The 23,602-nt window shown below is 38.7% G+C and overlaps 1 protein-coding gene across 3 annotated transcripts in view; it reads right to left on the minus strand.

Moving 5' to 3' along the window:
* Nlg-3 (neuroligin 3) overlaps positions 1 to 23,602 on the minus strand; it is a 152,617-nt gene that overhangs the window by 6,197 nt on the left and 122,818 nt on the right. For all 3 annotated transcript variants that reach the window (XM_071709534.1, XM_071709533.1, XM_071709535.1), the window contains 6 exons: positions 17,345 to 17,503; positions 11,680 to 11,877; positions 7,667 to 7,782; positions 2,018 to 2,250; positions 1,229 to 1,441; positions 366 to 504 (listed from right to left, as the gene is read on the minus strand). In XM_071709534.1, coding sequence (XP_071565635.1) covers positions 366 to 504; positions 1,229 to 1,441; positions 2,018 to 2,250; positions 7,667 to 7,782; positions 11,680 to 11,877; positions 17,345 to 17,503 — 1,058 coding nt within the window. The remainder of the gene's footprint in view (positions 1 to 365; positions 505 to 1,228; positions 1,442 to 2,017; positions 2,251 to 7,666; positions 7,783 to 11,679; positions 11,878 to 17,344; positions 17,504 to 23,602) is intronic.

Below are 23,602 nucleotides of genomic sequence, written 5' to 3' on the forward strand. Positions count from 1 at the left end.
TTAATATGAAAAACGAATGAGATTACGCATCTAAATAAACTTAACAAAATCTTTACCGCGCTACTTTTTAGAATTTTTTGAATTAAACCGCGCTACTTTTTAGAATTAATAGAATTTTTTGATGTGTGTCTAGTTGAGCTTCTTGTATATTTAAAGTCTATACTTATTGCAAGAGATTTATTATTAAATTCCACAATTTAGAAGACAAATTAAATAATATCAAAAATATCGTGGACATAATGTAATAATAATTAAAAGTATATTCACAAATATTTTATTCTCTAGATTTTTTTCTAGTAATCTAGATTCTACCAATTCTTTTTCATTCCAGCTTGTGAGATAAAAAGTATATTCCGATAACAAACCTGAGGATAGTCTCCGAATTTCGTTTGATAGTCGAAGACATATAGATAGGAGTTCCTATGGGATTGGCTGTGAAGATCCGCTGTTCTCGTCGCCGGAGCGACTGTATTCGCATCCCCTAGGGCCTCTAGAGTTTCATCTCTGAAAAAAATGTACATATATCCTTTTTATGGTTTTCATATAAATATACTTCGCAAACTCCTTCCACAAGCTCTAACTGAAAATAAACTTGAAGACCGATAATAGAATTAAAATAAGTAAAATATAAAATTTTGTAATTTTTTAAAGGAAAATCTGTAAAATTTTAAATTATTTACGTATTTTATTTTAAAGCAGAAGTAATTGGTACATTAATCAAAAATAAAAGATTTTAAAATAAAAAACAAGATAACTTTGATAAGTAAATATTAGTTTATAATAAATCTAATAAATAATAAAACAAATAATTGTATATAAAAAACTAGTAAGTATATACGATTAAGTATTGCTAATAAATAATAGCTGAAGATTAATTGAAATAGATACTTGATGGTAATTAAAATAAATAATAGATTATTATCAAGTATAAAGCTCTCAATAACAATAAATAATCGAACAAAGGCAAATAAGTGCTAGTTCGCAACGATGGTCGGGCGACAGTAACAAAACAAATATTACAATTATAAATAAATTAATTTAATATAATAAAGTATGTTATATAATAAAGTTACTTTATTATATTAATTTATTTATAATTGTAATATTTGTTTTATTACTGTCGCCCGACCATCGTTGCGAACTAGCTCTTATTTGCCTTTGTTCGTTTATTTAATAGATTATTGTTATAAAATTTCTTTTTAATTAAATTTGGTCTCTCAGAATTTACCTAATATTGACGGGATGTTGCACAGGTCGTTCCCAGTCTGTATACTCATTTATTATGGTTGCCAGGATCTCCGGCTGGTGATACGTGTACGTGTTCCGCACGAATTGACGCAGGATCTTCGTTCTTCTGTCGGCCTCGATCCCATACTGAGCATCGTCGGCGGTTAGCGAAAAATACGCCTCGGAACGAACAACACCCACCATCAGGTCGTACCTTGTGAATAATTCAAAAATTTTTCTTCTTCTATCGTTAAAAGGGATAAAATAAAGTTTCACGAAATGTTAACAAGCTCGCAATTTACAAAACATTTACGGACTTATGAGCTTCGTCTTAAAGTATAAAAAGCTTCTTGAGATACGAGAAATTTCCTTTTTAGTCGCGGATCCTGCAAATCTTGGAAGATTTTTGTTTACGTAGAATTCCGCATTATACAATATTTGTCAAAATAATAGAAAATTCCACAAATCACGGAAAAAATTAACAATATAAGTATAAAAATTTCAACTATTGGTATTTGAATTCATAGAATTTTTAAATAAGATTTTCCATTGACACATTGGATACATTTTTCGATACTTTTACAGTCTTGTTTATGCGAGCTTTCCGTATTTTCCAACGAAGAATAAAAGGAGTTATTTTCGATGTTGCAAGATGCGATTTTATCTCTCTCCGTGATGTTTCTGCAAAACTCGGGTATTGTTTCTCGCGCTATTTATTTTCTCTTGCCTCGATGCTCGATTTCGCTAGTTATAACGGTTGGAGGCAAAAAAGAGGAGCTCGAGACGATACCTCGACAGTTTCGCCACGACGTCCTTCCTCAGAAGAATGTTGTTGAGCGTATTGATCGTGTCGACTTGCAGGGTGTAGTCCTGATCCTCGGGATCGCCGGGATCGATTACGACGCCGTCTATACTGGGGCCGAAGGCTGGCGCGAACGCGAGCCCTTTAACGGGCACCGACACCAATTCGCTCAAGGACACGTCTCTCAGGCACTTCAGCAAGGCCTGAGGATCCTCCGCCACCTGCGCGACAGAATAAAATCAACACACTTCAGACGGATAATAACGATCAGAATCCTCCATTACCACATTTTGGTTTTTATACCACTCTACAAGCGCAAGAAAGAGGAGCATTAACGTTTTTCGGTATTTGTCAACCTTCTCTTTTAGTGAAAATGAGGTGACAACAGTTTTCGAGTTGAAGCAACTAAAGAAGATAGAACTGTGGAAATTGGGTTTCAGGGAAACAAATAAATAACACGAGCATATTTCTTGTTTAATTTCGAGCAAACTTTAACAGGATCGTAATTATATACTTGATTACAATAACAAAACATAACTACGTAATGTAACTAAGCTTAACTATACAATCATCACTCTCTAAAAGTCGAAGAGTGAAATATCACTCAAAACGAGTAAAATGCCAAGTGTAACGAAAAGTGAAAATTGAGCCCGTGCACTTCGGAGTGAGTCGCCACTCTAAAGAGTAAAATTGCGTTCTATAAGTTGGAGTGAAATCGCACTGCATTTGAGCGAAAGAGCACTCTTTTCGAGTGCAGTAGATTATATAGTGCCCAGGAGTGAATTGTGTCACTCACAACTTTGAGTGGAAAATTTCACTCTGTGAGTCATTTGAGAAACGATACATCGGATCGACGTCGATTAGATATCGAAATCTCGATATCAATATAAAATCGATCTTCACATCAATTTCGATATTCAGGTGGTCACAGTTTCAAGCATTCATCGACATCGAAATCCTTGAAAAATCGATATATTTTGTATGATAGCTAGAGCGCTTTCATAACGCTTTTTGATGTCATAAAGAGTTTGCAAACGGAGGGTTTCCATTCCAACCTCTTTGTGAGAATTATTTGATATTTATGAAAAATATAGCAATCGAATCAATGTCGAAACAATGTCGAATTAATGTCAAAGAGTTCAAATCGGCATCGATTCGACATCGTTTCAACATCGATTTGATTGCGTGCATCATGCATGACTCTTAATTATTCGGCAAAGTTGTCCCAATATATTTTAAGAATATTTTATAATAATATATTCCAAATATTTATAATATTTTTTAAATAAATTTATAATTAATAAATAATATAATAATAACTTATTATTCTCACTGAAAAAAGTAACTTATCGTTACCATAACTCGTTTTTTTCATTGAAAAACGTAATCCCCGGTAACAAATTTTTCATATATAAATGTATATAATCCTCTTCTAAAAAGGACATTATATATATGATACATATATATATAATTTATATAAATTTATATAATATATATATTAGGCCGCATACTTAGTTAATGTAATTTAAAACACAATAATTTTCAATTTTCTTCGATTCAGAAAACAATTTAGTTCTTTTCATCTCATAAGTCGAATTGATATCGAAACGATATCGAATCGTTGATAATGGACAAACATGAAAAACATTGAAAATCTTGAAAGAAAGTATTATATTATATTGCTACATGCTACCAACAGATTGTTTGCAAAGTTATCATAACATCAAAATAACCTCGAAATATTTGAAACTATCGATGTTCAACAACCTGACAGAACCGCATCGATGAGATCTGATAGAATCGATATCGAATCGACGTCGATCCGATGTATCGTTTCTCACTGGGTTTGTCAATCGATCTTTAGTGAATCGGGATTCACTATATAGCTTTAGAGTGAGATCGTATCACTCCGGTAGAGTAGCCTCTTTAAAAATGTAAGTGAAAAATTTATTCCTACCTTATGAGTGCCCGCATTTACTCAAATTAGAGTGACAATCGCAATCATTCTGATACGTTAGTGGCGTAACTGCTCTATGAGATTTATAGAGCAGCAATGCCACACAAGAATTGGGGAAGATCGCGATTAATAATCTCCCCTCGGCATTTTCGCTCAGAAAACGAAACTCCAGATTGGCCATAGAACCTGTCATTACAATTAGGACCGCGAGCTGCGGAATACCCCATTAACTCGTAACATTTAACGCGATTGTGCCGGGTAATTTTATCGGGAACGGTGAGGATCGGCACAATCAGAGACGCGGCTCCCGATTTCGATGTGGGATAACGGCGGAATCCTCGACTTCCGCGTGCGGCGCGCGGGCAATTTTGCACACACGCAGGACGTCGTATTTAGTCAGCGGGTGATTCGACATTCGATTGCGGTTAACCGCCGCGTCTGCGCTGGCGAGCTGGATTTCCAAAGACGATTACCGACGTTAAAGCAATTCATTTGCGTGCGACCCTCGAAATTAAAGCGAATCGCCCGGTGAGAGAGACCGGAGTGGCGGCCAGTCCAAACTCCGGACACCCCGGCGCGGCGGCGGCGCCGGCTGAATTTCGCTGAGCGACGCACGAAAATCTTGTTTACCTTGCCGGCACGATGTGTGGTGCCGTGGCGCGGGGTGGTGGCCTCGTTAAGGCTCGCCCAGCCCGCTCCTTGTTCCAACGGTATATCCTTGCCGGGAAATGCCGCCGGAAAATGTCGACCCTTTCCCGACACGATCCCGCACGTCCCGCGCGCGAAACGCGTCAACTCTGGGAACGCCTTCCGTTATGCTCGGGCGATTTGCCACGTGAGTTATTCCGTGCGTTATGCGCGGTTTATCACGCGCGATAAACAGATGAAGGAAAAGAAGCGCAGAAGGTTTTCGTTATTTGTTTGAAGAATGAGGAAACGCTTATTGTATGAACGTAATAAAAACATTTAAAACCGTTTTTCCCTCTGTTGAATAGATTATTAGAAAATAAGAGTAACTACAGGATCAGATAAATTTCGAGACTTTTTTTCTTCTTGGATTAACTTTCGAAAATTTAATCTCCGCGCACGTCCTATTTATGTATTCTTCTGTGAAAATATTGTAAATAACTTCAAAATGAACATTTTAAATAAATTTTTACCAATGAGAAAGACGAAGGCATAAAATGTTCAAATAAAGTCACATAGGTATGTAGTGATTGAATATTTTCTTGTTATTCTTGACATATTTACATATTTAATTAATGATATAACAAAATATTTTTATTATTTTTTTCTTTATATGGACAATTGGAGGAGCTCCACTCCTTCTCCATTGGGTACAAGAGCACCGCTGCTCGGAGCTTTACCCTTTCTCGCCCAAACATTTACTTACAAAGATCTTTCTTATCGTCCGATTAATAAAAATAACCCAGACAGCACAATGCCCAAAAAATCGAGACATAAGACGTCTTTGAATGTCTTAAGATGTCTTATGTCCCGATTTTGAACGTTGTGTTGTTTGGGAAACTGTGTGAAAATTAATATGTTAAATTATTCCTTTTCAATGTTGTTCTAGGTGATAATCCTATAATATGTGTACATATATAAAGATCAAAGCATGTATAAAACATTAATAATCTATTCTATATGTATATGCTAAATATTGTTAATTAGTTTAGAATATTGATATTGTTAGTTAGGCTAGAATGTTGAATAAAAGATTTTTCAGATATTACACAGCTTTAAACTTTTGTCGGTAAAAATCCATTTAAAGATATTAATTTTGAGGTTCAAAACATTCAAAATATTTTTACCGAAAAATACGCAAATAGAGCGTAGATGGTTTTCAGACATGTATCCTTCTTTTGTCTGTTTTTTTCCGAATAACATCAGAGCTCGGGAAAAAAGCTCCGAATCGTTAGCCAAAAAATATAGTATATCGGGGCCTAAGCGGCCCCGATTTGCGGTTCACGATTGAAAGTAACGATTAAACGAGAATTGGAACATCGATTGTTTTTCAGTGTGTTTCTAAAAGCGTCCCGCAGAAAAATGGCGGCGCGCGCGAAAATGGAAATTGCGAATAGGGATTATATTATGCCGTTCGGATCGGCGGACTTGTATAGCGGGGAATCAATTTTATTTCCACCTCCGCATTCGTCCACACACGCCCGAAAATGTCCACGGGGGAAAGTTTGAATTGGAAAAACACTGTTGGGGAACCGGGTTATCTTTTATTGCGTTATTTTTGATGAATGAGAAAACGCGCGACGACGGCGGGCTTGTAGATATCGAGGATCTACTCCGACGAGCTGGGGATCGGGAGAATATCGTCGCTGGAATTTACAGCAGTGCATATCAATTTCAATAAGGAATACGTCACGGTGGCTCTGCGGTAATAAAGTGAGCCAAGTACGTAATTCACCTTTAATAAAATAACCGTCAACCGAGGACAACATATTTTTCATGGCTCGTAGCGCGCAGGAATATATCTAGAGAAAAAAGAAAAGAAATGGGAAAGGAAGAAGAGGAGCGAGATGGGAATAACGAATCTGTGCGGAATAATGGTGCGATAGTATATTTTATTGAAATTTGAGATAGCTATATAATTTTATTTAATGTCATTTCTCCGGTGAAACCAATATATAAAATGTTATTCGAGCAATCAAGACATTTCTGAATGATAAAATAATTGTTACGGCTCGTCGCTGTGACTGGTACGCGCATGAAATTTGCATCGCCCAGACCTGCAATTTGCGAAATTTAACGTCCCTTTTATTGAAAGTGCGCGCGCATTGCACTCGCCAATGGGGGGCGGCCGATGTCTCGAGTGTATATTAGCTTAATTGAAACGCGCCGTTAATATAATTGGTATTACGTAATTAATGCTGTAAAAACACCGGGTGCGCGAGTGTACTCGCATTTGATATTTTAATTTATGCCCGGCCGCTTCTACGCGGTCGTTTCGCCGCCGACGATCGGAATTATCGCGAATTATGCGAGCCGCGCGGCGCTCGAAAACGAGCGAATAAGAGTTAACGCGCGCGGGCGGGGGGGAAGAGTGTGCCGACACGATGAAATATAACGGATACGCGTCCTGTCGGTCTCACCCTGTAAACTCTGAAATGAACGGAATGTATCCCGAATTTAACGTTAAATTCAGCGCGTTCACTGTCTCGTAAAATCAAAATCTGCTTTTCGGAGCTTTTAAATTTTTGAAAATTTTTCACTCCCATCTTCTCCCCGTTACAAATTTGATTTTTTACTTTCTAAATCTCATAGAGTGCTTTCGTCACTAATATATTAGAGCGATTGCGATAGTCACTCCGAAACAAAGGGTTGTCACTCAATTTTCACTTTTCGTTACACTCGCATTTTACTCGTTTTGAGTGATATTTCACTCTTCGACTTTTAAAGAGTAGGTTTATTATTTGTAAAATCTGCCTTCAAATTTGCTTCCATTTCAATTACATAAAATCAAATTTCGACATAAATGCCGCAGTTATACACATATGCAAAATGATTTAAATTCTATATTAATTAACGATGCCATTATTTTTGAAGAGAGAAAGAGAGAGAGAGAGAGAGAGAGAGGCTCCAGAGGACGGTGAAAGGATTAATGAAATTATAGGTTGACGCGCGGGATAATTTGGACGCGATCGGGAGGACATGTTTGTACTCACCGACGAACAATTTAGGTGTTTGGCGACCTGCATGGCGTAATTGGCGGCGCCTCTCACCAACGCCCAGGGTGAAAGCGCGCTGCCTGACATCAGAACGCTTCGATGGAACAGCAGACCTGCAATTGAGCCACCGTTGATGTCACGTACAGTGCGTGTTTCGCAAAGGTTTGCTACGAGCAGCGAATATAGTAAATTTTTACTTTATGAAGGATGTTAATTAAAGCGTAATTTATATATATATCAGTCTCAGAATAATAATTATAATAATAAAGAAATGAGGGTCTTCCTGTTATTAAGACGTTATTAATATATATTTTACAGCGTTTCTCTCGGCAAATAGAGGCATAATTAATTATTAATAACACTTTGTAAGATCTTTAGTGGCTAAGTATTTTTCATCCCATTATTATTATTATTTTTCCGCGCAGTGCCAGCGATGTCGCGATCTTCGCGTCCTTTGTATGTACACCGGGAAATGTTCCCGGAAATGTTTTGCATCGTAAAAATTCTATATCTTTTAGAATCGCTGCGATTCAAGATGCGATTCCGGAATCCGCGCGCGACGCGTGGAATCTTTGTGTCGCACTTTTCGAAAGAGAGAGAGAGAGAGAGGGGTGGTGGCCCGCTTTATCTCGGGACTTGCAAATCGTATCTCGTAATGCAAGGAGTGTTTGCTCGCGTGTGGGGAAGAGATTATATATCGCGACGCACAAAATTGAATTTCGAGATGATTTCGGGATCGATTCCCCCTGCTCGCGCGGACGGAACTACGATATTACCTGAGTAAACGAAATACAATCCGAGTTTCAATGCATAGTAACGAATACTCATCTCGCGACCGCTCGATAGATTTATTTCCAATCAACGACTTCCATTACGACGTTATCAGCGATTTCCGCTCTAAGGATGGGTCGCCGAACGTGCGGCCGTGTACAAGATGTCTAAAAAAAGAACCCGGATAAATGCATCATGGTATTGAAAAATGCGATGGGAGAACTTTTGCGGGGAAAACTTATGTCGCGACCTCATTTCGTGTTAGTATACATTATGAAAATTACTTGATTATTATTATCTACATTTTTACATTGCTTACGTTATTCGCTCTATGTTAATATTACGTAAATGAGAAAATTAATAATTAACTGAACGAGCTCTCATTCATTTTTCGAGGCTGCTGAAACGTCTTTCTATTTAATTAATAATTTTTATTTTCTCCACCGGAGAAAATGGAGGAAAATAAAATGTTGGAAGTTCCTTTTCTCCGGTAGTAATAATAAAATGTATATGTAATATCTTAAGGTAGAACAAAGAGTCGCGCGGGGGCTTATTAGTCATTAATTTTCTCATCACACGTCGTAAAATTAGACATTACGTAAGGGATGAATAGACAAGAGAACGCACGGTTTGTAGCGCCAAGAAAATTAAGGCGGCAGGAGCGTATACACGACGTTACACAACTTCGCCGTGTTAGTTCATCTATTATTTAATACAGAAGACCGGGATAAGTCGCTTAATCCCAATTTTGTGAGTCGTTAATCTTGATATCTCGAGGAGACGAGAGATATTCCACGAAAGATGCTATACGTATATACCAAATCTCGTACACAGTGCTAGTTAAAAACTGTAAAAAACGTTCTTATTGATCATTTGTAATTAATTAATTTGTTGCAGACAGAGATTGGTTTTAATTATTTCTATATTATTATTTCATTATTAATATGTTGTGTTTATAATTCTCAATATTATTATTACTAAATTTGTTATTTACTTATTGTTAATTATAATACGTTAATAATTATACGTTATTAATTTGCATGATGCAACACAAGAAAGGTTTGTTGTTTTCATTTAATAAATTTTCTCGCAATATCTGCGTATTCAAGCGAGGCGAAGGCGAAGTAAAAAGCGACAGACGATGTTTTCCCACGTCTAATCGCAGTTTGCTCGGCCAGCTATCTTGATATTCGACGAGATGCGTCTTGGAGAGTGTCTTGATCTTATCAGTCCGATATACACGTCGACATCTGATTCGGTCTCATTCATTTAGCGAAGGAGATACCAGGGTAAACTCTGAATATCCTGGGCGGCATCCTTGACGTATTTCCGACATTACGGAATCAAGATGGCCCCCGGTTCTTCCGATATCTGTCGCCGTTGAGAGAGGACGACACCGAACGATAAGACGGTGTCGAAGCTCGCGACATTAAAGGACTATTAAAGGATTATCGCCAGCTCAAATTCCGTCGCGTTACTTGGATTTAATGGCAGGTCTCCCATAATACCCGAGGATTAATTAATTCCTTCGAGGGAGGGAACAAAATCCCCCCCCAGGAGCCAAGAGTTCGACGAATTAAAGGTGCGGGATCAAAGGAAACGAGGAATTGAGAGATCCGAATATTAGAATTTAAAAGATAGAAAAAAAAGAAATCTCTAATCCAAGAAGATCGAAAAATCAGAAGAGAGCTAAGATGCAGGATTGAGGCAATCGAGAAATTGAAAAATCATGAGATGAGTATTTGAGGAAGCCCAAGGTCCAAAGATTCGAGCGTATAAATTATTCAAGATGCAGAATCAAAGAAGATGAGAAACTAACAGGAAAATTCAAGAATTGTTAAAGTCGGGATACAAAATATTGGGAACAGTTGAGATGCACATATTCAATGAAGGATATTATATAACAGAAATAGAAATCTAGATTACAAAAAAAATTTCAATTTTAAATTTCACAGATTATTTTAAATCCAATGTTATAAAAGCAAAAATTATAGAAGAAATGTAAAATTCTTAAAAACATTTAAAGATCCGTAGTTTAACTGAAAATTTAAACTTTATTGTTCTTTATTATTTATCGCCATATCGCGGTCAGTTTTTGCGCGAGAAGTGCATCAGCTCGTAAAGAAGAGATACGATATAACTTTTTGGTCCGGGTCTCCCTATTATTCTTCGTCGTATTCTTCGATCACGTGGTACTACTGGTTTTATCAACTTGAGGGGACAAAAAAAAACAGAGTATCGCAATCTGTTTCGTAACCGCAGAGCTTATCGCCGGAGGACCTTCTGGATGATAATTCACTACAGCTGCGAGTTGTCAATGGTGGTAGGGGCCAGCTGATTCCTCCATAATTTATGGCGTCTGGTAAACCACCCCATTATTCCTGGCTCCTCCGTATCATTGTCTCGTGCGGCTTCTCGCTCTTCGACCTCTATACCCTCTACGTCTCTCTCCTCTTACACTCTGCCGTTTCTACCTGACATTATCTGTTTCCATACGACGCGACAAGAGAAACAGCTTTCTATAGGTTAGTCTAAGACACTGTTACATGAACATTTATTCCGTACAAGTTCCTCAGACCAAAAGACTTTTGAAAATATATTTTAGTCCTTTTCAAGAAAACTATATATTTTGTTACACAATATATGTACAAAATGTAACTCATACATATGCAGATTAATTGTATATTTTTCTTCATCTGTAAGTTTATTGGCCAATTTTAAATCAACTTTTTTTTACCAAAAATTTTTGTACTTTATCTTTTTAAACTTTTTATTTGCACTGTTATGTATAGTTTCGTTAATGTAGATTGTTTTAATAATTATTTATGTGTTATAGAAAGAAGCGCCCTTGCGTTAATACAAATTTAACCCGGGAACGGGGTCACTTGGGGTGACTTTTTTTACTCCAGTGTCGAAGAAATGAAGCTTACGTCACAGTAATTTTCTTTATCCATCGAGAATAATCCATATTTACTTTTCATTCAAAAGTTCCGAGACCGAATCCACTTAATAGAAAAAAGGACATTTACAATACTGAGACAACATTGAGACAACATATTTTTCAGACAACATATTGAGTAAATCTATTATATACATACTCGCCTCAAATACTAACAAGTTATAGGACAATCAAAAATATACAATATGCAATTAATAACAATAATTTTTAATTAGAATCTAAAAGTCATTCTAGGAATCGTTCCCGGATTAAGAACATTGCAAATGGAAGCGTGACTCACCGTCGGGAACCGCGTGGCTGGTCATCAGGAAGTTAACGCAGGCAGCGCCGGTGCCGTGTCCTACCAGCGTGACGTTTTTGGGATCGCCCCCGAAATAAGCGATGTTCTCTTGTACCCAGTGTAGCGCCGCGATCTGGTCCATCAGACCATAATTCGCCGGCGAGCGTAAGTGCGAGTCTGTGTTGGCGTTTAGAAAGCCTGCAATCAAAACAAGCCCCCGCTTATGGTAAATGCGACGCTCTGGGTGTCCATTATCGACGGTTACGGGTAGTATAACATCACCGTGATCGCACCGGAATTACCGCCGATGGGCTTAACTCCAATCGTCGCATGTCGCGGATCATCGAACGACAGACGAGATAAATCGTGGGATATCAATGATATTGGGATTAGTCATTAATCTAATTGTAAATGGGGAAAATGAGCAAAAATGAAGAAAATCTAGAGATATAATATTATAGTCATTAATTATTTCAATTCTTAGAGATATAATTATGTTTAATTTTTTAGTGACTCAAGGTACATATAAAGAATTAATTATAGCAAATAGTTGATAATTTAACGAACTATTGATTATGTAAAAAAAATCCTTTCGAATCTTGAAGATTTATAGTAAGTAAATTACTTTTATCCATATTCGTTAGTGATTAATCCGTAATTATAATGTTTTCATATTTTTCTTTAAAATAGTTATTTATAGTTATTAAACTCTTCGATGATATTTTGAAGAAACTAACTACAATAGATTGTTTTCCTATATATGTTTGAAAAAATCCAATTTTTATGTTTGAAATCACAACACGTTTTAAAAAATTCCAATACAATTCAGATTGTTGTGCTAAATTCAATTTACGTACATTCTGCTTGAAGTATTAACTGTTTTTTGCATCTATATCTGTTACGTGAATTATTTGGTCTGCTAGAGGAACCTCGCGCCGTGCCCGCGCCGGCCCTCCCGCGCGAAAGGGCTAAATGGGTACGGGATGTAGAGATTGGCTCGTCTGGCGAGCAGCCGGGTATGATTTAGTGTTCAGACGGCGTATCACGTCCTACTTTGTGTATCGTTTCGCCGAGCGAGATATCGCTATCAATTGGCGGAGTCGAGGTGATATTTATGACGGCCGGATGGCGCCATTGGCAACAGTCTTACTCCGATTTGTCGGGTTCAGCATTGTCATGATACGCAAAACTGTTCCCGCGACTTCGTCCCCGTCGAAATACATTCGTCAATAGTGCCGACTTTATTCTTTCCCTTCCGTTTCCGCCAAATAAATCTGGATTCGTAAATCTGCCAGCTTGTCCAGATTTGTGCATATTTATTCCCGTATTTGTTCCATTGGGCTCCATAGTTTTATCCACCACGGCTGAATACTGCATGGAAACCCCCAATCGCACAATACAAAGAAATTTCGACACTACGCGGCTGGAATAGTAACGAGATGATTCCGAGCTAAGTGCATTTCATTACATTGTACGGTAATTATGGCTATTTTCTTCCTTCTCCAGATCCAATTATAAGGAATGGGAACAAATTCGCGCACGCAATTCAGAGTTTTTGCCATTATCATAAAACGATATTGCCAATTGGTAAAAAAAAAAGAATAAGAATTCTTCGGTGATATTATTCTTCAATTATTTAATTATCAATTTTATAATTAAACGAAACCGGGAATTAGCAGCAGTGTCAGCTATCCCAATGCAGTCAATCTCTTTTAATATAGATGGAGGAAGGAAATTAGATTAGCGCTAATCGAATCAGGCTCGGCCATTGGAGGATTCTCTCCCGCCTTTTCCTTCCTTTCATTCGGCCCGAATTAAATCGCGAGCAACGATTGTTGTTGCTGGCAAGTTCGGACGTGATATTTCACCTTCGCAATAAAGGCTGCGCGCCTGGCCGGGCATGTTTGCCCCGTCGCGCTCCTCGAAACGCCCGCGCGCCATTAAATTATCCATCATATTTACCCGCCGACATACTGGAGATTGTTCTTCGCGGAAGCTAAGAGGATTATTCCCATTATGAGCCGCCGTGTATATACTTGTCGGTGCGCATTAACTTTAGGGCACTCGGTGCCTTAACAAGGGAGGCGTTACTGTCGTTAGGATCTAGGTCAACGATGTTGCGCCGACTGTTTCCCGCCGGCCTTGGCAAATCGATAATTTGGGAAGCTTTGCCAGAGTGGAAAAACGCCCGATTTTTCCCTTTCTAAGCTTCCACGAGACTACGTAGGGTCCTTGTAAGATTAGATAGGGTTAGTGTTTCCCCCGCAGATTGTTCAATAATTAATTAGCCGTCTAATCGAATTGGGAATATTCGTATCTTTCCCAGACGTATCTTTAACGACGTCTTTAAGAAGTCTTATGTCCCTATTTTGAACATTGTGCTATTTGAGTTCATTTTTCTCTATCTTTCCTCGGACTTCTCGCAGCTTAAAGTTTTATGGAAGGGTTCGCTTGTTGTATCTATCTCCTAAGACTTTTATTCAATAGGACGTTAGCGATGCAATCTGATATCGATCGAATTGTTGGGAAGGGTGATTTTCGTACCTCCTTCGTACTCTCTCTCTCTCTTTGGATTTTCGCGACGTTGAATTCCTGGAGGATTAGAATCTTCCGAGACTTTTGTGTAATGGGATGTGTTTGCATCGCCTCGTACAATCTTTTCCCATCTTACCTACGAGACGGCGTTTCCTCGTCTTCTCGGCTTCTAGCCTTCGGGCCATGTCTGGTCCGATCCAATAACGATTCTTCGCGCTCTACGTTGCGGGGGGGGGGGGGGGAAAGCGCACAATGCTTTTTTGCGCGCGCGCGCACACACGTTCACACGCACCGCGGAGAGAGGTGCGAGAACATGAAAGCGGAATAGAAATAAAGCACCGGTCATGTCCCATTTGATATTCAACCTCCGGCGTATCTGTCGCGCTGCGCTTCCGCGTCTCCCATTCTTCTCGTTACAATAGAACTGCTGAACGCTATTCGTTGATTTAAATTTTCCGGTACACGCTGGTATACACGGGGCGGGTGGAAGGGAATAGGGATCGGTGTATTGCGCGCCGGTCGGCGCGACGCTCCACAAAGCGCCGCATCATTTTTCCGAAACGAAGAAAAATGGAAAAAACGGGGGTTCTCGCACGCGCGCGCGGGCGCGCGGGCGCGAGGAAAAAACTGCGGTCGTTGCGGAGTGAAATTTCCTGGGCGTCTCGTCGCCATTTTATCCCACTCCTCGCTGAGGCTTTTTTTTCTCGCTGCTCTTTCTCTGTTTTTCATTCCGCCATCGACAGAATCGAATTTCAGAATTTGGATTTACTATTTGCTGTCATCGTGTGTCACCTTCCGAATTTACTTAACGAGATATGACCCCCCTTTGTACTGTAACACTCTTCTCACTATTTCCTTCCTTACGTATAAATATCTTCTTAGCGCTTAACTCGGAAACGGTCACCTCATTTTATTTTGCATAAACGGTACTTAGGGTGATTTTTATATCCCCAATTAAAAGTTATTGTTATTAATTATACGGGGTGTTCCTGGACTCAGTGCCAAAACTGACACAGCAGCTTTTAGATTTTAAGCTTTAAAAACCTTGAAACAATTTATTAATTCATTCTAGAAAGTGTGTTGAAGTCGACGGAGGAATTTTTGAACATTCTTTGTAAAGCTTTAATCAGAATAAAGAACTTCAATTTATGTTTTCTTACAAAAGCAACTTCAATACCCTATTATAACTCCGAAACCGTACGGATTCGGGCATATGTTTATTAAACATTTTCGATTTATTTTTATGTGCTAAAGCCGATATGTCAGTTTCGGAACTGAATGCAGAGACACCCTGCATATTGCATATTTTTCATTGTTCTATAATTTATTAGTACTTGAGGACAGTATGTATATAAATTCACTCAATATTTTCTGAAAAAAAAAGTAAGGAGAAACCAAATAAATATTTAAAAAAACAGAAGAAGCACTTACTGTGACGTGAGTTTTATTTATTCGACACTGTGGTGTGAAAATCCAGAGGCGGAATTCTGTAACTCCTTAACGACAGTTTCGGTATCGTTGCGCAGCCTTTTTACCATATATAATACCTGCGCAATGATACCGAAACTATCGTTAAGGAGTTACGGAATCCCGCTACACAGGTGACCGTTCCCGGATTAATCTTAAAGTATTTTACAATAACAGTAGTGAACTAATAATAAAATCTTTATCTAAAATCTAAAAGATAATTTTAATAACAGTTCAAATCTAATCTAAAACGTCGATTCCTGAGATCTTTAGATACTCTACTCAGCTTGAATTTTTAATTCCGTGGTTTTTAACTCTCTTTCGTTGAAATCTTAGGGCGAGAAGGTTTTAAAACACCCTGTATGCACAATGAGGGTGATGGACGAGAACAGCGGGGTTTGCTGTCGCACCGAAGAACGGGATGAGTGAGTGAGAGTGAGAGTGAATGAGAGAGAGAGAGAGAGGAGAGAAGGGAGGGAGAGAGAAAGAGGGAGGGAGGGAGGGAGGGTCGGAGTGAAGTCAAGAATTTAGTTTGGTGAAACGGAAGACCTGGCCGTAATGAGTTTCCTATTAGATTTGGTTGCCCGGGTTGCCAGGCAACAACCCGGGTCGTCGGAACTTGCAATCCTCGTGGCCGCGTTCGCCATCGTTTCTTCGTGCTCTTCTACTTTTTCTGCGGTTTCTTACCCCGTCGTCCGGCGAGCGTCGCACGTCAAACGTCACGGAGTAACAAGTTCTATCTAATGGTGTAACGCCGCGCGCGGCAGTCTGCACCTCTCGGGCAGACGAGTATACGTGTTTGGAACTAATTGACCGGTTTCAAGGACCGGTTGCACCAACACCGACCTCGGTCGGGTCATCTCTGTCGCGACCGCAGCTTCCAGTACTGTACGTTTGCCTAGCTATGGATCGGAGCAGGAAAATTGAGTAAACACACTTAGCGTTAAGTGACGTCGTCGGTGTAACCGGCCCTAAATAGCTAATGAGCTACGGTCGACTAGCTCGTTTCAAACCTTAACTGCTGCGAGGTAGCGTTTCACACCATTAAGCGAGCAACTAACATATGTGATTTATCTGAGTTCCGAACTGTTCGCAAAAGTTATATCTGACTCAGCAATCGAGATTAATTATCGAGGTTTAACGCAGACGAGAGGAAAGGAACGTACATAGAAAGCTAAGAAATAAAAAATATATGTTGAAAATCTCAGAAATTGGCGATCTACCAGAAGTGAAGACATTAAGAATTAAAATCTGTATTTATGTACGGAAATTAAAGTAAACTTTTTTGAAGAATTAAGAAATTGGAAGTTTTATAAGACAAACTGGAAATGTAAAGAAATTGAAGGAAACTAGTGTCTAGACGCGAAATTTAGCAACTAATAGATCCCGGAAGTTGGAATCAATTACTCAAAAATTCAAAGAACAGGAGAACTATTTTAAGACTCCAAGGAGATGACGCGTCAACAACTTCGGGGTTGAATCTCCAACTCGAAATGTCTAGTCACATCCAAGGATAGACCAAGATACAGGAATCCTCGAGCACCTATAGGATTGCCAGGTCCAAAAAACAGGAGATTTGGCTCTCCAGGAAAATCCAGGATTCCAGGGCTGAAGGGATCTAGATGTCACCGAATTGGGACCGAAGGCATCTGTCATGACTTACCGAGAATGCCGAGTCTATAGTTGATGGTGACGACGACGACACCTCCGTAACTCGCCAGGACGCTGCCGTCATAAGAATTTCCGCTGCTCCATTCGTAGCTCTCGCCGTGCACGAACACAATCACAGGATACCTTCTGCCGCCGCCGTCCCTCGCGCCGGCTGTAATCAATAAAATTATTCTGGTGATCGATCGACAGTCTCGACACCTGATAGTTCACGTCGCGCGGCCTTAAAAGGTCATTTTTCAGTCTTTTAAGGTTCTACGGAAGTTTTGACAGCCGGGTAAAGAATTACCGTGTCCTGAGGAAATGCAAACTTTACCAAACCAGCAATCGAACGGTCATATCCTTTACAATCGTAAATTATTGCATATTTGCAATTTGCAAGAGATTATACTACTGGTACTGGTGGCAAAACCAGAATATATTTAGAAAATTTAAATGCAGGAAAGAATTATGCGATTGTTTCGACGATGAAGAAACATCCTGCTATATGCGCACAATAAGTCAATAAATGATTAATATAAATCGATCGAGCTAACACATAATACAAGTTAAATAATAAAATATACTATTTAATAATGAACAAAAATCAGATAGATTTGTAATTTAACCTTTAATGTTATGTAAGTAAAGATATACATATGTAAAATGTGCGTAATACGCGAAAGATTTCGATGCTCATTCGAGTTCTGTGCCTAATAGACAAGGTGTGTGCCTGTTGGGCGACGTGTCGCTTTTGATGTAATTAAAACAAGCGGCGGTGGCGATGGCGGTGACTCGTACACATGAAAGGGGTGTGCGTCAATCTGATTTGCCATGGTAATGCCGGAAGGGTGAACACGCGAGGGTGATCGCTGCGGCCAGACCGAGCACCGGTCATAATTCAACAAATCACGCGTCATCATCCTCGCGATAGCGCAGACCCGCATCACGATCACCCTGTTGCCTTCTGCATCCTTTGGCCCCTCCCCAACCCCTCGTGAAACGCAACGACCCTATGACAGGTCGCATCGATTAGTTTACAGCTCTCTCTCTCTCTCTCTCTCTCTCCCTCTATATCTCTCTCTGATCCATATATATAATATATATTACATTTAATATTTAATATGTTTTTTATAATATTTCTAATAAAATACAATAATTTTTATAATATTTTTAACAAAACGGCAATAATTTCTGTTTCCGGATTTGTTTTAATTATTAAGAAAAAATATATTTCAGATTTCGTCCTCTTTTTACTTTAGTGACAGGGAACCGTAATTAAAATTTTATATGTAATTTTAGAGTTGACATTATACAGTTTTCTGCTTTGACGTTAAAAGCTGCAGTACAACAAATATGAAATTAAAGTTCAGTTTAATTTCTTCTCTTTCAAGATTTATTTCCTAGAATTCTTCAAAAGTAATTTAAGCCGGTAACGTAAACTCTTTCGGATATTGCGTAAGGAAGGAGATTTTGTGTGATATTCATTTCCACTCTTAGTAAGTTAATTTGCTAAAAAAGAGAGATCTCGTAAGGATAAATGCGTCGCGGAAAATGGACAGCCGTCAATGCGATTAGAGGAGTAAACGACCGCTTGATTGCCCGGCCGTGCTAATTAAGTGAACGTCCAGAACGATGACGATTCGGTGGCCAAATCAATTAATGAGCCGCAACTACGCCGGGCTAATTATTATTTTCATTATCGTCCTTGTAGCTTCCTCACGTGCCCTTCCTAATTGGCGACTCCGCCGATTGCTCGAAATACACGTCCCCAGATACATGTTATCCGCTAAAGCTCATTTTATACGAACTGGGAATTCGCAGGAGAATTCTGTCACTAATTGTCTACATGTAACGCCGGAAGTGCTGAAAGCAGTTACCTTCTTGCAAATTTTTTTTGGAACACCTTAAAACGCTCTACAATATCTTTTTATAAGCGAGAGAGTGGTTTTTCTTATAAAAAAAAAATTAATGCAAAATAAAGGGTGAAGTTCACCTCAATATTCCTAAACGTTATCAACATAACTTTTATCATTAAAACAAAATTTATTGTTTATTTATTTTAATATTATACATACCTATATATACATATATTAAGTTATAAAAAATTGTAATTTATAAATCTTTGAGTTTCTCTAAAAGTTTAGTAATATTCGAAGCTTCAGGGCTTGGAAAGCAAACACAAGAATAGAAAATTTGCAATATTCGAGAATAAAAATTGAAATCCGAGATAAGAAGACTACAATATACGAAAGGGAGAACGCGGTTTAGCCGCAAATGCCAATTTTCGATATCAAATCCCATACATTCAGAATTCGGGGTATTGAAGGATCTCGCGCAATCGCAGTTTTGCGTTTTTCTCGTAAACAAAGAATAAGAATCTCATTTCCCCGTTACGGGAGGGAAAATCGGGCTTTCAACTTATCCAACCTTGTGGCATGGCGGCGCGGCGCGGCGATATATTATTTCGGCCGTGAATAAATTTACAAGCGCCCTGTCAATATTTGATGCGATCCACAAACAATTTGCCGGGGTGCCTCTAACGGACTTTACATATTCATAGAGCGGTGCTCCGTAGTTTGATATCGTGAATGGTAAACGAGAACTACCTGCGTTCCCCGTTAGATCGCTTTATTTTGCAAATTCGATATTGCATCCGCCTTCTTAGCAACCAACGCTTCCTTTAATCCTTTCGGCCTCCGTTGGCGAATGCCGCCAACACGGAGAAAACACTTTGTGCATTTATTACGCAGAAATCGAAACTTTTCTAATCCGGCTCGATTTTACGTCACCCGCGATTTAATTTTAACTCTCGTCGCCACAATGCTCGAAAATGCAAAACCATTAAAAGAAAACTTATTAAATTATAAAATGTGGTTTTTGCAATTTTTACCCATAAAGCAGAATGAAATAAATATCGGTATTTCGTTAAATTTGTATTTTTATTATCGCAATATTTGATATCCTAAATTGAATGGGTTTCAAAAATAATATTTTTATTAAATTTCAATAAATTATTTCTACGCGTCAATATGCAAATATTAAATGCTCGTTTACTACAAAAATTCAAAGAGTTTTATCGCAGGAGCTGGAGCTTTCTCTCTTTGTGTGTGTGTGTAGTCATGATATTTATATATTATCTAAAAAAAAATCGTCTTTCTTCCAATCTCAATTTCAACTCTCGGACTATATTTCGTTCTCCCAGTTTCGAAACGTTACATATAGAAAGAAAAAACGAATGGACAGGAATGCAAAACTGAAAGCGGCAGGGTTAACGTCAGGATAAACCTGCACAATGATGCGCGGCAAGGTCGGGTGCAACTGCAGTGCAGCGCACTTTATCGCGTCGTCCCGCGAGTTACAGTGACACAAGCAGGATTACGGTGTACAGATAAGGACGACGGTGCGGTTATCACGGCTGCATTCATTGCCTGTATTCACAGCGGAATCGCCGCGGTAAAAGCTTCGCATACAGTCCACAGAAGCGACGTGCACGCTGGATACGCTCGTCTTATTAAGAGATGTCCTTACGACTGTGCTTTTATATGTGGCCACTCACGAAAATGACGTTTATCGTCCTCGTAAATCTTATTGCCCCTTCCTTTCCTCCGGATTCCTTCGCGGGATAATTGTTTGCTTCGGATAAAGAAAATCCGACAATTGCGTAAGATAGAAATTCAATAAACAAGATTGAAACTTAAAGATTAATTAAAAATAAAAATGTAATTTAAGACAAAAATTCTGAGGAACGAGCAAATTTTAAAATAAAAAATATAAATAAGGACGAAGAATGTGAGCAGAGGAACGGGAATTAAATTGAGAATAAGTAGGTCTGAAAATTCGATAATGCGCGATAATAATTGTAAATGTATAAACGTTCGGGTTATTGTAAAAAGTTGAAAAATTTTACAACTCGGAATTCTAAGAGCCAATTATCCCGAGAATCCCGGGCGTTCGATTCGAGGATTCTGAAATTTCGACGATCATAAACGTAGCTCTTGTATCGAACTCGTTCCCGACTGCTGCGCCGAGGCCCTTCACCGTAAATTCTTCTCAATATATCGGCTTAAACCACCTCCTTGATTCTGTCGATATAGATCCTATCATTTTCCGAATTGACGCGCTTCGGCACGTACGTATGGATTTTAACATCGACGAGAGAAAAAAAGTGACATTTTTTTTTCGCGCCGCTTTTGCATCTCATTTTTTGACGCATCTCCGCATTGGGACTACCAATTTTTTCGGACCGATTGGAATATCGAGAGCGTTACATCATAAAAATGTCGTTAAAAGTTTTTTATTGCGTCATTATTTTCTCTAATCGAAAAATTCGAGGTGGAAAATTTCCCCAAAAACGTGAATCGCCAACGCCGGACAATGACATGAACACGGTCGCAGACGGCTTGTCGTTATTTTTATGCTCGACGCTATCGCGTCTCTTGATGTGTTAAAAAAACATGCTCGAAAAGAATTTCTCAAATACAGTTTTTTCAGTCTTTTTTTATTTACTTTCACAAACTTTTGTCGAGTAATTTCAAGTTACACTTTGTGTTCGCATTCTTTTACATCCTCTTACGTTATACTCTCTAAATTTCATCTTCGACTTTTAGAGAGTAATATCACCACTCTCTGACATTTCTTTGGCGAAAACATCGCGATATTTGAATAAAAATAATATCGTGAAATTTCGTTTAACGCATTAACTATATGTTCGGTCTTAAGTACGACACGAGGATCGCGGTTCTTTTATATCCAGCGGACAATCTTAAACTGTTTTATATATCCCTTTTAGCCACCTTTTACGCCCGCGAGAAGGTGAGCGAGTCTCCATTTGCGGAAACTGCCTCAAAGATATCCTGACGGAGAGAAACAGGCCGGGAGAATGGAAGAACTGGAATCATTTGAGATTTTTGTACTTTTCGGATTTTCAACTTCCATCCTAGCTCTTACCTCGCGAGCGCGCCGATAAGGGGCGCATAAACGAGCATAAATGAGTTCCGCCATCGGTCGAGATTTTCGCGTCGTAAAATTTCGTTGCTAGATATGTAAAAAGCACCACGCTTAGATATGTAAAAAGACGCTTTTTTTTCGTTCGTTCGTTCGTTCGTTCGTTCGTTCGGTCCTCACGTAATCGGGCGCATTATGTGCGCCCTCGTCCTGAACAGTTGGCGGATAATTTCGGCCTCGAGCAGCCCGAGGGAAGTTTCGCCATTATCTCGGGAACGAGATTTTTCGAGCGCAACTGTCGAGATTTGTGTTTAAATAATTATGGAACAAGAATGGAACATACTTTAACGGGAAAACAACGAGAAATCAAAGAAGCCAAATCCCATCCAGCATAATTTTTCTTATTCTCGTGCAAAGCGACTTTGTAAACGAATTTTTTGCAAATTTATATTTGAAGACGTCAGACGCTTCAAGAAATTTTAAAATAATTTCCGCCATTACAATTTAATTTAAAAATCTTTTTATTAAGATATTTAATATTTGTAAATTAAAGTAGGTATTATATTTAATATTTCCTGAGAGAATTTTGTTGACAAAATTCTTAGTCCATTTTTCGGGAACCGTTGGAAACGACTTTGAGTTCTCGAAATGGTTACAAGAAAATATTTTCTAGGGCAGGCGGAATCACCGAGATGCGGCAACCAGTTGCCAGAGGGAACAATCGATAGTCGGAGACAATTGTGATATGACGTGACGAGCTCAGAGCAGTCCGTAAATTTTCCAGGCAAATGGAGTAATACTAGAACTGTCTCGTTTCCCCCCTTCTCTATCAAATCTAGACATTTTATTATTAAGGAAGGAATTTTTTGACACATTTGGGATAGCAAGGAAGCTTATGGAATCGATTCGATGCAGATGCCAATTTAAAAGTGAAGTAAAAATGAGAAATTGCGCTCGATAAGTGACTTGAAGTTGCTCCGCGTAACAACCTTCTTTATTCGCGGTTCGCAAAAGCTTTCGTCGTAATGATATTTCGTTAATTAAAATCGGCAATATTAAAATCCCATTTAAACTCTAATTAAGAGCCTTTTTAATGTCCTCGACTAAGAGAGACTTTAGCAGACTGATTCGTTAGACAATAATTGCGTGATTTTTTTTAAAATCATTATCAGAGTCTTCTAATATTATAGATTTGCATAACAAGATACGGGAAATGACTGTACAATCAAACAATAAAAAAGTGGTAGAGACCGCATTGCATCCTCTCTCTAAGTCTAAGAAAAAAACAAATAAACAATGCGAAGAGTTTTGTGTTTCTCGTATGGGT

This window comes from Temnothorax nylanderi, unplaced genomic scaffold (assembly GCF_030848795.1).
Source record: "Temnothorax nylanderi isolate EJ_2023f unplaced genomic scaffold, tnyl_v1.0 TNYL_tig0079_pilon, whole genome shotgun sequence".
Classification (NCBI taxonomy): domain Eukaryota; kingdom Metazoa; phylum Arthropoda; class Insecta; order Hymenoptera; family Formicidae; genus Temnothorax; species Temnothorax nylanderi.